Source organism: Rhinolophus hipposideros (assembly GCF_964194185.1).
Source record: "Rhinolophus hipposideros genome assembly, chromosome: 24".
NCBI lineage: Eukaryota > Metazoa > Chordata > Mammalia > Chiroptera > Rhinolophidae > Rhinolophus > Rhinolophus hipposideros.
In genome coordinates, this window is record NC_138070.1 from 5019220 (window position 1) to 5035662 (window position 16443).

At 51.8% G+C, this 16443-nt stretch overlaps 1 protein-coding gene across 1 annotated transcript; it reads right to left on the bottom strand.

The window, feature by feature from the left end:
• Nucleotides 1–70: 70 nt before the first annotated feature.
• On the bottom strand, nucleotides 71–15153 carry LRRC43 (leucine rich repeat containing 43). The gene is made up of 13 exons (XM_081037701.1): nucleotides 15033–15153; nucleotides 13658–13918; nucleotides 12475–12585; nucleotides 11180–11319; nucleotides 8877–9115; nucleotides 8054–8244; nucleotides 7164–7495; nucleotides 3987–4128; nucleotides 3650–3805; nucleotides 3377–3565; nucleotides 2947–2974; nucleotides 2773–2817; nucleotides 71–200 (listed from the first exon to the last, which is right to left on the bottom strand). The coding sequence occupies exons 1-13, from the start codon at nucleotides 15123–15125 to the stop codon at nucleotides 97–99; spliced, it is 2031 nt and encodes a 676-aa protein (XP_080893827.1). The 5' UTR covers nucleotides 15126–15153; the 3' UTR covers nucleotides 71–96.
• Between the last annotated feature and the right edge of the window lie 1290 nt (nucleotides 15154–16443).

A 16443-nucleotide genomic window follows, 5' to 3' on the forward strand; every position in this document is an offset into this window, starting at 1 on the left:
CCCGCCCGGCTCCCGCGGCGCCCAGTTCCCCCGACGCGCGGCGGCCGGAGAAGAGACGCGAGGCCGCGGTCGTCAGAACAGCTTTTAATGCGCGCGCTACGCGGCGAGCATCCGGAGCGCCTCCCCGGCCGAGCGGCACTGGTTCAGCTGGATCTGGAGCTGCACCGTCAGGGGCTCCGGCTGGTAGTCGCTTTCGTCCACTGGGAAAAGACGCGCACGTGAGTCCGCACAGGTGAGCCGGCAGGTTCTCCGCCGCCCTGCGCGGGCTCGTTACTCGGCCGCACGACGCAAACCCGTGTTTGGTCCGCTGGGGGCGCGGCCTCGGCATCAGAGACTTCGTAGTAACGAATACAATGAAATCACACTTAACTAGGGGACCACCATTTCCCTTGAAAGGACACTGGCAGACGGTGGTTATCCAGACGTGACAATTAGGCAGATATCTTCTAAAAATGAAGTAAGCCTGGCACGTCAGAGAAAACAACTGAAAGCATTCTGATAAAGTATAACACTTGGCTTTCAAGTAGAAATCAGAATTTTGGAACATTGTATGTGCCACCATGAACTTCATTTTCCAACACTCAAAGACTCTTCTCATGACATGGGTGCTGGTATTAAAGAACGTGATTTTTGGATAAGGTATAACGAACTGCGTCAACAGTTGGAAGATCTGCATAACCCAGTGAGCTAGTCTTTTACAAAAACCAATATCTGATGTTCCAAACTGCGCGGGTGATAAGTCATTCAAAACGCAGGGTAGCCCAATGGATTTTTACATACTGATTATGAAAAAAAATTCACCCACGTAGATTCAGCTTTCACAGTGTAATCTTCAAAAACAAACAAACAAACAACCGAGCTGGCATATTTGAAGTAATATCAAAAACGAATACCATTATTTAAAGCCTACTAAAATACTCCCCTCTTTTTCAATCACATGTCCAAGTGAGGTTGGAATTCCTTCAGATAGTTCAGGGGTGTCAAAACGAGCCAGCAAGCCAACTGCGGGCCCATGATCTATTGTTAATTGGCCTGCAGCAAATTCCAAAAATATATTTAGTTTACTTAAATAAACCAGGTGGGGCAATATGTACTTCACCTGAGTGAGTGGCCCGGCTGTGTGTGTATTTTACCGCATATGGCCCTTGGTGAAAAACGTTGAAAAAAGTTTGGACACCCCTGGTGTAGTTCAACCACAGCAACACATCACAAGGGACTGACCCCAGAAGCAGCTATGTGAATGCAGCTGTCCTCAATTAAGCCAGACATTAAAGAGATTTGCAAAAATGTAAACAAAAATGATGTTAAGATAGTCTTCGCCCGGCAGCTCTATCACAGATCACGTGTCTGTATTTGTACGGGTCTGGAAGTCCAGTAGTGTAAAAATCCTTTGGGCTTTTTAAAAGTTGTTTTGGCTATTCTAGGTCCTTTGCATCTCCACATGCATTTTAGAATCAGCTTGCTGATTTTTCAAAAAAAAAAAAAAATCCCTCTAGGATTATGACTGAGACTGAATGTATAGATCAAGTTGAGGAAAACCGACATGTTAACATTCAGTCTCCTAATCCATGTACACAGATAGCATTCTTGCCTCATACTTTGTTTCGGTGAATTTTTTTCCATTGAGATAAAATTCAACATTTTAAATATTTTTAAATGTACAGTTCAGTGGTTTTTAGCATATTCACACTGTTGTACAACCAGCATTGCTATCCAATTGCAGAACGCTTTTTATCACCCCAAATGGGAACCCCACACCCATTAGCAGTCATTTCCCATTCTCTTGCACCTCTCCTCTGCCCCCCGCCCAAACCTTTGGCAACCACTAATCTGCTTTCTGTTTCTAGGGTGTTGTTTATTGTGGACATTTCCTATCAATGGAATCACATGGGTCCTTTTGTATCTGGCTTCTTTCCCTTAGCATCACGTTCTCAAGGTTCATCCGTGTTGGGGCGTGTGTCAGCACTTCACCGCTTTCCATGGCTGAGTGACACCCCGTGGTGCAGCCAGGCCCCCATTCATGCGCGAGGGGCCCTCGGGCTCTTTCCACTTTTTGGCTGTTGTGACAGTGCTGCTGTGACCTTGCCTCACACGTTGCCGCATCCTCCCAGCTGATCTTCCTGTCTGCTAGCTCTCCCTCCAAACTGTGATTCTTTAGAAGTTTCTTTCTAAAACTCAAATCTAAAACTTATCTATTTCGGACCCTTGGGTGGCTGCCCACTGCCCACAGAACAAGTCCACATGCCTCTTACGGCAAATCAGGGCGCATGACCTGAACAAAGCGGGAACCAGACAAACTCTGAGCCAGCCCCAACTCTGAACCCCCCACCCACCTCCTCCTGACTCCTACCCCAGAATGCTTTTCCTGCCTATGGCATTGACCCCCAGTCAGCCACTCTTGTCTCAGGGCTGCAGGGAAGACACAGGGCTTGGTCCTCAGGATGGGCACGGCCTCGCCACTGGCTGGAAGATACGAGTCTCCATCCTTCCCTCCTTTGGTCCCAAATCAGGCTGATCCCTCAGCAGGTTCTGCTATGGTCTGAATGTTTGTGTTCCCTTCCCCCCTCCAAAATTCATATGTGACATCCTAACCCCCAAAGGTGATGGTATGAGTTAGGTGGAGCTTTGGGGAGGTGATTAAGTCACGAGGGCGGAGCCATCAGGAATGGGATTAAGGACCTTCTGAAAGAAGCTCAGAGAGACCCCTCCCCCTTCCGCCATGTGAGGACAGAGAGAAGGTGCCCAGCTAGGAACCAGGAAGAGGGCCCTCACCTGACGCTGCTGAAAACTTGGTCTTGTTCTTCCGAGGCTCCCCAGCTGTGAGAAATAAATGCCTGTTGTTTACGAGCCACCCAGTCTGTGGTGCTCTGTTGCGGCAGCCCCCAGAGATGAGGACAGGTCCTCAGGAAACACTCTCTGCCCTCAGTCACCATCATTGGCTCTTACCTTTTTTAGCTTTCTTATTCTTTGAATCCTGAAAGAACCACAGAATAAGATGCTCACTGGAGTGAGGGATGCAGATTCCGGTACCTTCTTGTTGGCACCCCCACCCCTGCCAGGGTGTCTCCTGGTCCCAGAGGCAGGGCTGGGTCTCCTAGGGAGGAGCAGGCCTTGCCTGCCCACTTGCCTTGCTCCTTGCCCCTGAGAAGGCTGTCAGACAGGCTGGTGACCTGCAGAGCTGGGGGCCCTGTACCCCCGCCCCATGACCTCGGGGGAGGCCCTCCTCCTCCCTGGCCTTCCTGTGCAATGCTGGGGCTTCTGGAGGGGCCTCATGGGTGCAGAGCCTCTCCTCCTCCCTCCCATGACCGGGCCCCGTGGCCCTTCCTTGCCCAGCGTCATTTCTGTGGGGAGGGGTCTGTCAGGGGCCTTAATATACCCTGAAAAATGTCAGCCTGTCGGATTCCATGGTGCGGATCACCCCAAAGTTGCACACGGTGGACACAACAGGCTCCCCCATCAGCAGGGGCTCCAGGAGCACTCGACCGCTGCCCAGCACCCGCAGGATGGGTGGGTCCTGGCGGAGTTCCTTAGGCAGGTCTCTCTTCTTCTTGGACCCCTTCCATTCCTGTGGGGAGAGGCCGGGAGGGTGACAGTACCAGGCAGGGACCGTGCCCAGGCGCCCATCGCCACCACCCCAGGCCAGTGGTACCTTGGCCGTCTCTTTCTCCCCTTTGGCTGCTGCCTTGTCGTTCCTATCTTTCCCCTTTTTGCCTTTCTCCTTCTCTTTCTTGTCCTTCTCCCCTTTTCCTTTCTTGGTAGACAAGGGACTGTCGATGAGAGGTGGCACTACAGGCCAGGAGAGAATCTAGGAGATAGCGAGACGGCCTCGAGTGAACACGGGCTAAGCTGGGCTGGCTGGGATCTTTCTGGAAAGGTGATGGGACCACGCTAACAAGGGAGCAGGACTCCGGACGCCATGACAGAAAACCGGAATGGGGCGGGGGCAGCGGGGGCAACATGTGGGCCAAAGAGAACGCCAGGCCCACCTTCTCCTCCACGATGGTCACGGTGGTCCCCGCCAGCAGGAAGGCCTTGAGTGGCACCAGGTCCCTGAGCGTGTGCTGCATTTCGTAGTTGCACTGGATGACGTCAGCCCAGGGCTTGCGGACCGTGCTGAAGAGCACAGTCCTGCACAGGGAGACGAAGACAGGGGGGGTCGTGACCCAGGACCAGGGACAAGGCTGTGGGGTGCTGTGAGAGGGCGTAAGCAGAGCGGGACTGGGGGCCCCGGAGGCCGGGCAGACATATGGGCACAGAGGAGAAAGTGCACCGGTGAATGCCGCATGGAGATTTCCCTCAGTGGGTGACAGCCACTGAACGGGGGATGGGCACGAACCAGCAATGAATCAGAAGAGTTTAAAAGCTTCAGCAAAGTGGGAGCAAAAACGTAGAAGTGTTTCAAATTCCCTGAATCATTACCAAGTGTTACACTAGTGCCAGTACAAAGTCTCAGGGCTCGACAAACTGAGTGTGGAAATGCACCTGGAAGAGAAGCAGGAATTCCAAAGACGACACTTCAAAGAGAATGACAGGGACTTGAACAGCGTTCCCAGCAGCATTATTCACAACAACAAACATGGGCTAACCATGCAGTGGAATATTATTCAGCCTTAAAAAAGGAAGTGGTGACACATGCCACAATGTGGACACATGATGCCGAGTGAAATATGCCAGACACGAAACAACAAATACCGTATGATTTCAATTATGTGAGGTACCTACAATAGTCCAATTCAGAGAGAAAGAAAATAGAAGAGAGGTTCTCAGGGGCTGGGGGTAGGAATAGGGAGTTCGTGTTTAATGGGAACAGAATTTCAGTTCGGGAAAATAAAAAAGTTCTGGACATGGGCATGGTGATGGCTGCACAGCAACATGAATGTACTTAACGCCACTGAGCTGTGTGCGCTTAAAAATGGATAAAGTGGGAAATGGAAATGTTATGTTATGTGTATTTTATCACAATAAAAAAAAAGATAATGACATTGTAAACTGTGGACTCCAGTAATGTGAGGTCGTTATTCATTTTCACATACCTAGGACCTAGTCTAGCTCTGGGAACATCAAAACAGGTATTTTATGAACGACTAGATTCATTAATAAATGAATACATGTTATGTATGCCCCCAGATTTGTAAAGTATATTGGAAAGTAAAATTTCTCAAAATAGTAAGCTATTGGATCAAAAGCAGAAACAACGACCCTCCAGACCAAAATTCAGAATCTATAAATAGAGTTATTTAAGTATTAGGATATCATATGTGACTATGGTTGGGAACTAGTGTAACATACATTATTTTAACAACTGGATTACAGCATGAAGGAGAATTAATAATATAATATAACAAATTTAAAGTATGTCTGAGTTAAACATTAGTAAAAACTAGAGGAAAGTAGAAGTTATTCCAGCACTGAGGTGGGAGAAATTTTCCCCTCAAACAATAGGAAAATGCAATCAAAGATAAAGTTATGTATGGATTGAAATATAATAGAAGCCCAATAAAATAATTCAGTCCAGGGCTTGCAAACTGTGTAAATCAACTGTGCAAAAAAAAAAAAAATGTTAAGAGGGAAACATAAAAATGGAGGAAACATGTGACAATAACTGATTTAAAAAATTAGTGCTACAGAAAGAAAGACTCAGAGATAGAATGTGAATAACTGCACTTCCAGGTGAAAGAAATTTCATAATCTCCTGACTTAAAAAAAAAAAAAAGCAAACCCCTAGCGATAAAATATTATATACAAATACATCAAGGATAACACTCAAAAAGTCCGCCAGGGAAGTGATGAAAAGAGTGGACGCAAGCTATTTTCAGACCATCGTCTCCACCACAGTCATCGTCCCCAAATACAAACCTGCTTAAAACTTTTTAATAGTTTCCGCTTAGCAGAAACTACCCTTTTTTCTGTCTATCTACCTTTCCGGCCTTATTGCTTTCCCCCCCTCCCCCCCCTTCCTCCATATGGAAGCTTCCTCAGCTGTCTCCTCCCACGTGCCATCCTAGGAGCACACCCCCCTGTGCCACCGGGCCTAGGGGTTATTATGCAGAGTGTGGAGTACTGTTGTTTGTTCATTTCCCTCCCAAGATGGGTAACAGAACAGGTCGTTAGCATCTTACTTGTTCACAGCCCAGAACTGTGCCTGTTAAGAGCAATTAATTCTATGGGATGGAGGGATGGGAGGACATTTTTCTAACTTACATAATGTTTTAAGTGGTAGAATTATTTGCGGCTCTTACTTTTTTGTGAATCTTTCCAAAAAGTAAAACACCACTACCAACAGTGGAGTCTGCTGTGATGAACTCAGCACCCTGGTACTGACTGGCTGGTTCCATCTTCTCTCTGGCAGCTGGGACAGCTGTCCCCTTGGTTCTGTCACCAGTGGGAACCAAGCTATGGGCGACTTCAGCTCCCCCATATTTTCAACAGGGCTGTATCATTTACTTTACTTGAGGTTTCAAATAATTTTTTAAAAAATTAATTCTTTTCACACATTTTCAGAGATGCTAGCTTCTCAAATTCGTTGAGGGCATCAGCAGCAGAGTCTACATGAAGAGAAAGCTCATTTAGCTGGAACTCAGTTGCAAATTTTGTTTTCTGCACTCTGGTCATCAGAAGAATCAAATACCAACAGAAGCTGACAGCAGGAATTTTGTAAAATTAATAATAATAAACCCAAACAAAGCTCAGTGTTTTGAAATGAGTACAAAATCGGTTAACAGAACTTCAACACTAAATGAGAACTGACTCTAAGTTCTTGTAAAATTCTTCATCAAAAAAGACTGTTGAGTAAGACAATCTATGTGACCCATATGAAGCCCATGGAATGGACTAGACCAGACTTATGAAGGTGAGAAAGAACCTAGTACTCAGGTTGGAAGATTCATACCATGTGTTAGGTGCCAGAAGTTCTAGATGAATGTAAACAGTTAACCTGAAAAGGCGCTCAACCCTGAGGCTGAAATGAAACGGGCTGTCCATTTATTCTCAGTCCATTGACTAAAGAAACCCGAGCATTCAGAAAACCGTGGCCTGAACTCAGGCAGAAGAGACTGCAGGAAAGAGGCAGACAGGAAACCCACACACACCTTCCAAGTGAAGAGTCCACCGAGGGGGCGGCAGGGGACCCTGGGCCCTGCTGCGGGCCAGGCCTCCGTCCTTACCCTGGGGATGGGCAGAGCTGCGGGTCGATGCGCGGCCGCAGCTTGGCCAGCTCCTCTGCAGACGTGGGCAGGGGCGTCGACCCGCCGGAGGCCACGGACTCCTCCATCTCTGCTGACTGGGACCGCGTCGTGGGTACGGACTCTACAGGATCCTTAGCCTCTTCGGGGATGACTTCTTCGGGGATGACCTTTTCGGGGATGACCTCTTCAGGGATGACCTTTTCAGGGATGACCTCTTCCGGGATGACCTCTTCCAGAATGACCTCTTTGGGGATGACCTCTTCGGGGATCTCATCACCTAACTGCTCCACGCTGGGAGAGGGCTTGACGATCTGCCAGAGAAGAACGAAAACAGGCAGCGCGGCGTCTTCAGGGGCTCATCCCACGCAGTGTGAATGTGTGTACAAAGGTCAACGTTTGGCTGGACGCGAAGCCTGAGCACACACGTGAACGTGAGGGGCAGGAAGTTAAGAAAAGGAAAACGCTAGACTTGTTTCTTCTGAGACGCCCAGTGCACCTTGTGCGGGGGGGGGGGGGGGCATCCCCACGTCTCCAAGTCGGTGATTTCCGTGGGTGTCCTCCGATGGGAGGTGCAGAGGTTGCAGGCTGGGCTGGGAGTAATCAGCTTCGCTGTGAAATTCTGGGCTGCTTCCTAGTTCAGCCCATAGCTCTAATTTCAAAGGGACAGGAGGGTGGGAGCGGTTGGGAGTGACTCCAGCTGCAAGAAAGGGACTGAGCGCAAGCCAGGAGCACGGTCTGACTCCGGGAGGTCATGTTCAAGACTTCCCTGGGCCTGAAGAAGCCGTTCTGCCTTCGAGGGAGACTCCGTGGACCCGTGGGCAGAGCCCCCCACCCCACATCCCCAGGACCAGCCCAGCGGGGGCGCACACCTCGGCCAGCACACCTTCCACGTATTCGCTCCCTTCACCTTCCTCGTCTTCCACAAAATCGTAGGTCACATAATAGCTGTAAGTGATAAAAGGGCCCTGCGGCCCTGGTTCTGGGTCCAAGACCGATGTGTCCAGAACCCCTGTGACACTTCCAATCGTCACCACAAACTGTGCCTCATGTGCCAAGAAGTCTGCAAGGGGGAAGGGGAGGAGTGAGGGCCCCTCCAGGATGAAATTGGGAAGACAGACAGCGAGAGAGGGTGGGGCGAGCAGGCTGCCGGCAGTCTCCCCTCCATGGGGACTGAGACTTGGAGTTGGCAGACCTGGGTTCAATCCCAGCTCCGCCAAGTTCAAACCCACTGACTTTGGGTAAGTGTCTTTTTGGTGCAACACCCCTCGTAAGCCTTGTTTTCCTGATCTGTATAATGGAAACGGTAGTAGCTGCTTTGCAGGCTGGTTCCAGATTGAGAATAAGTGTGACCTCAGCACGTGCCGTGCGTACAGTAGGTAGCTGTTATCGTCAGTGTTTGTCCCCCCGACCTTGAGAAGGCTCTGGTGCAGCTTGTGGCGCAGGCCACCAGGGGGTGATCTCAAGCCGTCATGGAAGTGAAGGCTGGTCTAAAGAATGTTTTCCCTTTGCCCAGGAAGGGAGGGGACCGAGGTGGTCCTGGCCCCCAGACCTGTCCCCAAATCCTCATCACAGGGGTCAAATCTGGGAGAGCTGCACCCAACCAGGGTCTGGTCAACCGGGGAGTTGTGGGGACAGACCCCCAGGAGGGCAACAGACGGGCGACGCCGGCCGGCCTGCACAGCGGCTCCTCACCCGCACTGCGGCTGAGCCCACGGAACTGGTGCTTCTCACTGGGAGACACGGTGATGTCGTCCAGCGCGCAGAGCCTGGCCAGGCTGTCGATGGTGAAGCCCCGGTAGTACGGCACCAGGGCCAGCGGGTTCCCCTGCAGCACCAGCAGCCGCAGGTGGCGCAGGCTGCTCAGGCTGCCCATCATGCTCTGCAGGTCCGTCAGGTCATTGAAGCCCAGGTCCAGAGACACGAGGTTGGGCCTGGAAGGCGAACAGGACCATCAGGGAGGCAAGCAGCCAGCCTGCCCACCTCACCCAGCACCCCGTGTCCCGGCCGGACAGGGGGCCCGATGCATCGCGGCTCGCACGCCTTGGGCCGTTCCTGACCCCAGTTAGTGCCTCCCCATCAGGAAGGACCTCCTGGCTCTACTGTCCTCTCTCTCTGCGACATTGCCATCCTCATTGTGGCACAGAGATGGCCCTCGTCACATCCTGCCTCCACCTGACTTCTGTTGACACAGATCTTCTCTTCGAGATGAAACATCTCCCATAGAGCCTGCACAATGTTGATTTTGTGCATCTAGAAAGTTCTCAACAAAGGCAGACTGGCAAGGGAGGCAGAGGGAAGCCACTTGACGAGCCATGGGTGGGGTAGGAGTGGCAGGTAATATGGGGACCTGGGAAAGGGATGCAGGAGGCTTGGGGGGTCGAGAAGCTGGAGGGCACTTTCCAAGGCTAGACTGGCAGTCGGGCACAGCAAGCTGTGTGGTTCATCTCTTGGGGGCACATGGGTGGAGAAGCGCAGACCAGTGAGGACGGAGGAGGTGAAGAGGGCCAGGGAGGAGGCAGGGTGGTTTCCCCACTGAACAGACTAGAAAGCAAACTGATTTCAGCTCTGAGAACAGAGGCAAGATAAACACAAGGAGACACCACCTCAGCACAATCTCTCGCCATCATCCCCGCGATCTCCCACTGACCAACTAGGGTACTTCCTCTCCCCATCCTCCCGTCCTGCTGGTGATGCTGGCCAGCCAGTCAGCAGGAAGGAAATACATGACAAGAACACTTCGTGGGACCGGCACACAGACCTGAACCAGCGTCAGCCTTCTTCAGCAGAACTAGGGGCATCAGACCACCACCCTTCTTTTAAGTTCAAAACAGTGAAAGGTGGAGGTTTTCAAGAAACCTACACTCAGCATTAAGCACGTAGGTGTGTGGGGAATATTATTTTCCAAATTAAAAATCCAAACATGGGGCAGCCGGTTAGCTGAGTTGTTTAGAGCACGGTGCACTTAACAACAAGGTTGCTGGTTCAATCCCCACATGGGCCACTGAGCTGTGCCCTCCACAACTAGATTGAAACAACTACTTGATTTGGAGCTGATGGGTCCTGGAAAAACATCCTTAAAATAAATTTTAAAAGTTAAAAAAAATCTAAACACTTGGTACTCTGTCCATGGTACGTGTCTGAAGCCCAAGTGTATGCCTCCTTCCCGTGCTACATTGCACTCAGTGGGAGAAAGCGATGGAATTATACGTGCGCGGCCAAGACAGTGTGGAGACAGCCACGGCCACGAGTAGGAGAAAAAGGGAAGAAGGAGGAAATTATGGTCAGAGAGAGGGGTCTTCCAAGAACGCATTCCCCACGTCACATGGAAAAGCAGGGAAGCGAGGCTGACCTATGCCCTCTGCCCTTTCTGGACCACGAGGGAGGGAATCATAGTGAACCCCAGAAAGTGCCACCCAGGACGCTGAAACCCTGGGTGTCTACAAGTCAGATAATGAAGTTCGCAAACTTTCCACCGTGGAAGTGCACTTAATTGCTCATATATTCCCAGCCAGCTCTGACAAGCCTTCCCAGCCACCGATGGCCTTTCAGGGGTGGCCTCTGATCCCCTAGACTCCTCAGATCAGGGTCTTCAGTTTCCCACTGCTCAGCCACCAAGGGGACAAGAGTTGTCTGCAGGGCAGTGGCTCTCAGCTCAGGGCAATTTTGTCCCCCATGGACCTCTGACACTATCTGGAGACATTTCGGTTGTCACCATTGGTGTGGGAGGGTGCTTCCGGCATTGAGGGATAGAGAGGACCATGCACGAGGCTGCCCAAACGTCAACAGCGCCTCCTCGTGAGACCCCGCCCCAAAACACGGTATTCGAGTGAAGGTCTGACTCCCTTTTTATTCAGAGAAATAAACCTTAGGTCTGGAGCCAACCACGAGCTACTAGAGCAAAGAGCATGGTGGGTCCTTCAAGCCAGCATGGTGGAACGCCCAAATCTGACACTTCGTTCCTTCCCCTTGCTCCCCATTCGGGGCTCCCGAGTTACCAGTGTCTGGCCGTGATGTACAGACTCTGCGAGGGGCCGAGGAGTTTGTTGTGCCCTAACCCCAAGTGCTGAAGGCCGGGGGGCGGGCGAGCGCACAGGCACTCCATGCTGGTGATGGTGTTGCCGTAGAGCTCCAACACCTGTGACAGGTGGGGGCAGCCCTGAGAGCCCGCACCCTCCCTCCCAGGCCTTCCTTCCACCCCGGGAAGCTCAAGAGGAATTCCCATGACTCAGGCCAGGCCTCCCTGTGTCCACCTGAGTCTCTTATAAAAACCCTGGAGAAGAATATCTCCGTAGCAGGTGCTGGAGAGTGTCTATTTCTTTTGTGAAGGAAACTTTAAAATCGGGACTGGGAGGTGACGATGGGCAGGGTACATGACGTTCTGGCAGCTTCTCCACCCATGGCAACAGGTCTCTGGGAAAGCCAGGGCGACCCTGGATGGATACGGAATAAAGCTCAAGAGAAGAGTGGGCTCTTGCCTTTCTCCTCCAGGGCCTCACGGGTGTTCTCTTGGGCATGTCACAGCCCTGAGTCCCTTCTGCCACTAAATCTACTAATCTCAGCATCTGACTTAAAACGGAGGCCATTTTGATATGCTCAGCTGAAGACTCATAATAAAGCCTAGCCTACCTTTTGTAAAAAACTGTTTCTTATTGTGGTAAAATATATGTAACAATTTGCCTTCTTAACCATTTTGAAGTATAAAATTCAGCGGCATTAAGTGCATTCCTATTGTTGTACAACCATCATTACTGTCTAGTTCCATAATTTTTCATCACCTCCAAACAGAATCTCCATACCCGTTAAGCTAAACTCCCCACTGGCCCCAACCCCCAGCTCCCACGGCCCCTAATAACCTCTCCTCTCCTTTCTGTCTCATCTAGTACGTGGCCTTTTGTGTCTGGCCTCTGTCAGCCAGCATAACGGTTTCACGGTTCCTCCATGGTGTAGCACGTGTCATTCCTTTGTATGACTGAATAACAGTCCGTTATAGGGACGGACCACATTCTGCTTATCCACCATCTGTTGATGGACACTGGGGCTGTCTCACTTTTCTGGCTGTTGATGAATAATGCTGCTATGAACACTGGCGTACAAGAATCTGGGTCCCTGCCTTCAATTCTTCTGGGCTATACCTAGCAAGGGAATTGCAGGGTCCTAAGGAATTAAGACTTTTTGAGGAATCTAACCCACCTCTGAAAAGCCGGGGGCTGGGCCTGAGTACCTTCTGTGTAGGGCAGGCTGCGGGGCAGTGTGGGCTCAAAGACCTGAAACGGAACCTGGGCTCCTTTACCTTGAGAGTTGGGGGCAGATTGACAGCATCTATCTCCTTGATTTGATTAGCACTCAGTACCAACTCTTCAAGCTTCGAAAATTTCAGGAGGTCTTTATCCACCAGGCTCACCTGGGAGAGAAGGAAAGGAAGCTAAGAGCTCTGGTGGGCGAGGCAGGGCTGCAGCAGAAAGCAAGTCTACACGAACACAGGACGATACCAGCTGATCCACCTGCCAGTCTCCTCCCCACAACCCCTCCCGCTCCTCTCCTGGAGCCTTTCCAGCATCACTCCGCCAGGACCACAGTGTCTCAGTGTCTATAGTTCTCTCTCGCCTCCTCAAGCCTCACCCCTCCTCTGACTGGGTGCTGTACAACTTCCAGCTCAGTGTCCTGTCCCCGTGTGGGACCGTGAGCTCCCGAGGACGGGAATCCCATCTCCTTTACTATCTACCCCAGAGCCACAGTGAACCCTAAGGCCTAAAGGAGTCCCTCTAGTTTACACACGGCGGGGTCAGACAGAAGCTCAGAGCCTGTCCATGAGCCCCCAGTTCTCTGTGGCCTCCAACACATCAGGAGTCTTTCCTGACTGGCCTCTTCTCTAGGGTGACCGACCGTGCCAGCTTGCCTAGGACTGAGGGATTCCAGGAACATGAGGATTTCAGTGTTAACACAGGGCCAGTCCCAGGCAAGGCGGCAGGAGTTGCTCCCCTTTCTCATCCCCCAAGTACTGTGCAATTCAGTTTCTCTGGGAAAGGACAAGCAAACTCAGGAAGGCCAAGGTCTCATTTCCATGCGATGTGGGGGCTCTGTTATTGATATAAGCAAAGAAGGCATTTTAGGAACAGAAATTACTATAGTACTATGCTGCCCCCCAACCCCTGGCACCCACAGTTTAAATTAAATAAAACCAATATAAATACTTTAAAAAATCTCTACTAGGACCCAGGAGGGCCGACAGCAAGGTGCTCCACACATCAGCTCTAGAAGACACACAGTGGAATCCCACCCAGAGTGAAGAAAGAAAGACACACAAAGAGTAAGTGAGCAGCTGGCTCTGCTTGGTGGACGAGCTGGTGAGGTTAACTGGAAGGACAGAGCTCCCCTCAACCCCTCCCACTTAATGCCTACATCTTACTACTCGGTGCTGTAAGGGGCTGGCCTCCTAGTCAACTCTGTACGCGGGGGCCCGCTCCCACACTCACCTGCTTGTCCACCACCCGGAGGGACCTGAAGTAGGAGTAGAAGAAGGTGTCTTTGATCATCCGGGGATTTTGGATGGCCAGTTGTTTCAGAAAACGGTCCTCTGCACTGGAGCCTTCCAGCAGAGCCCAGGGTGAGTGGGGGCTGCAGACCAGGCCCAGCAGGTCCTCCACTGTCTCCTCCCCAGGGCTCCCCGCGACCTCCTCTCTGGGGATCAGCTCTCTCCATGATCGCCAAGTTTGAGGAAGAAAGCGAGTCTTATTCTGCCGTGGTGGAGGTGGAGAATTTCTCTGTTTATGACTCAGCGCGCTCAAAAATTTGAAACTCTCAAAATTGAACAGATTATAAAATAGGACAATCAGGGATAAAGAGTTTAGAAATGTAGGCAATGAGCAATCGACACTTTTGACTGATTACCAGCCATGGACAGAACTACAGACGAGGGGAGATAAAAAATAATAATAAGGTCCATTCCTGCCTTTAGGAGTTTGCTGTTGAGCTGGGAACCCTGAAGATGTAAGTAAAAGTGCTTAAACATTTAAGGAAAGATTTATGTCCTAGAAGCCAGGACGTGCAAAGGGCAATCTATGGGGTGTAATTCATCAAGCAACGGTTTCTGAACAAGAGGGGGCAAGGCCGAAAAGGTAAATTCAGGACCTTTAGATGCCATAAGTGGAACGTGATCGAATTGGTCCCAGAGTTTACAATTCATCCTACCCCCGACCCCCCTCTGCCAGGAGACTTGAGAGACATCTATGAAACCCTGAAGGTCAGCACAATGTCAGGCACACAGTGGGTGCTCCATCAACGTTTGTTGAGGGAACACCCACTTCCCCTTAGCGCTGACGAGTGTGTAGGGCCCAGTTTCCCGCGGAGTCCCGGGAACCGGTCCGGATTCTGAACACTTGAGGAAACCCCGGTCTCCCGGTCCCGCTCCTCCTCCCCCCCGGGGACATCTAGCCGATGACATGGCCCCTCTGGCCACATGGCAGCGGCAGGCACTGCTCTTAGGATGAGCTTTTCACCTCAGAAGGAACCTGGAGCCTTGAAGAGAGCGAGAGGCCCTGCCCAGAGCAGCCTGATGTACTCAGGTCGGGGGTCCCTGCCCCCCACCCTGGGTCAACGCCCACGGGCACCGGTGGGGCCCCTTCCGCCCACCCTGCAATGTCCGATCCCCACACTCCAGTCCGCAGCCCCGCACCCCCGGGTCAGGCCGCTCCCTGAACGCCCAGATGCGAACGCCCTCGGGGTCCCCAGACCGGACCCCTCAGCGCTGCCCGGCCCTGCTCTCAGGCCCTAGGCCGCGGCCAGCCCCTGCCCGTCCCCTCCGGCCTGCAGGTCCCTGCGTCCCTCCGGCCCCCGCGCCGGCGTGCGCACCCAGCTGCCGACGCCGCAGGGGAACTCATGCAGACACAGCCGCCTCAGCTGCTCCCGCACCGCCGCGCTCACTGTGCGGCCCGGCGCTGCCATGGCCGCGCGGCCGCCACGCGCTGCCGGGTTGCTAGGCAACCGCCGGGACGCGCGCGTGCTCGAGCCCGCGGGGCGCGCGGCGACGTGGGCGCCCCGGGATCCCGCGACTTCCGGGCGGCGCCGACTTTTTCCCGCCGGGATTCGCGAGACCCCGGCGCAGCCCCAGCGCGGGCGACCTGGGTTTCCTCGTGCGGCCTCGTCCGTGCCCGCAGCTGTGAGACGGGTGACGGTACCCGGCCCCGCACAGCCGGGGCTGCCGTCGGGGGTGAGCGCTTCCCGAGCGCCACTCGGTTCCGTTTGTCCTCCCGAGACCCCGCGGAGAAAAGTGCTGAGGATTATCCCCCTTGCACAGATTGGAAAGGAGACGTGAACCCAAGGTCAACGTCAGGGTTCTAAGCAGTGGGTTCCAGTGTGGGTCTCTTTAACCCCTGGGTCGGGGGTTGGAATCGCTGTCCACGTTGATACCCATTTCAGCACCAAGACCCCAAGAGGATTCAGTCCCACTCACCACTCCGTCCTCAGAGTACCCGGCCCACTGCGGCCACGGCCACGCAGCAGGGAGTGGCTCCTGGGCGCTGGCTTGTGACATTAATGGGATGAGTCTGGTTCCTATAATTTGGACATGCAACAGTTTTATTGAGATCGGATTTACATACCCTAAAATTCGCCCCTTTAAAGCATACAATTCTGCGGGTTTTTTTTCTTTTTCTTTCTCTTTTTTTTAAATTTATTGGGGTGACAATTGTTCGTAAAATTACATAGATTTCAGGTGGACAATTCTGTATTACATCATCTATAAATCCCATTGTGTGTTCACCACCCAGAGTCAGTTTTCCTTTCATCACCATATATATTTGATAATCCTGTGGTTTTTAATATAGTCACAGTGGGACTATAGTCATAGTGCAACTGTCACTGTAATCTAATTTTCAATTTTCCTCGCCCCAAAGGAAACCCCATACCTATGAGGCAGTCACTTTCCATGGCCACGTCTACCCAGCCCCTGGCAACCACTAACCCGCATTCTGTCTCTGGATTTGCTGCTTCTGGATAGTTCATACACTATCTGTCCTTTTGTGTCTGGCTCCTTTCACGTAGCCTCATGTTTTCAAGGTTCATCCATGTTGTTGCCTGTGTCAGAATTTCATTCCTTTTTATGGTGGAATAATATTCCATTGTGTGGCGAGGCCACGTTTTGTTTATTCATTATCAGTTAATGGACATTTAGGATGTCGTCACTTTCTGGCCCTGAGGAATAATGCTGTGATGAACATTCATGTACAAGTTTTCCTGTGAACATATGTTTTCATTTCTCTTG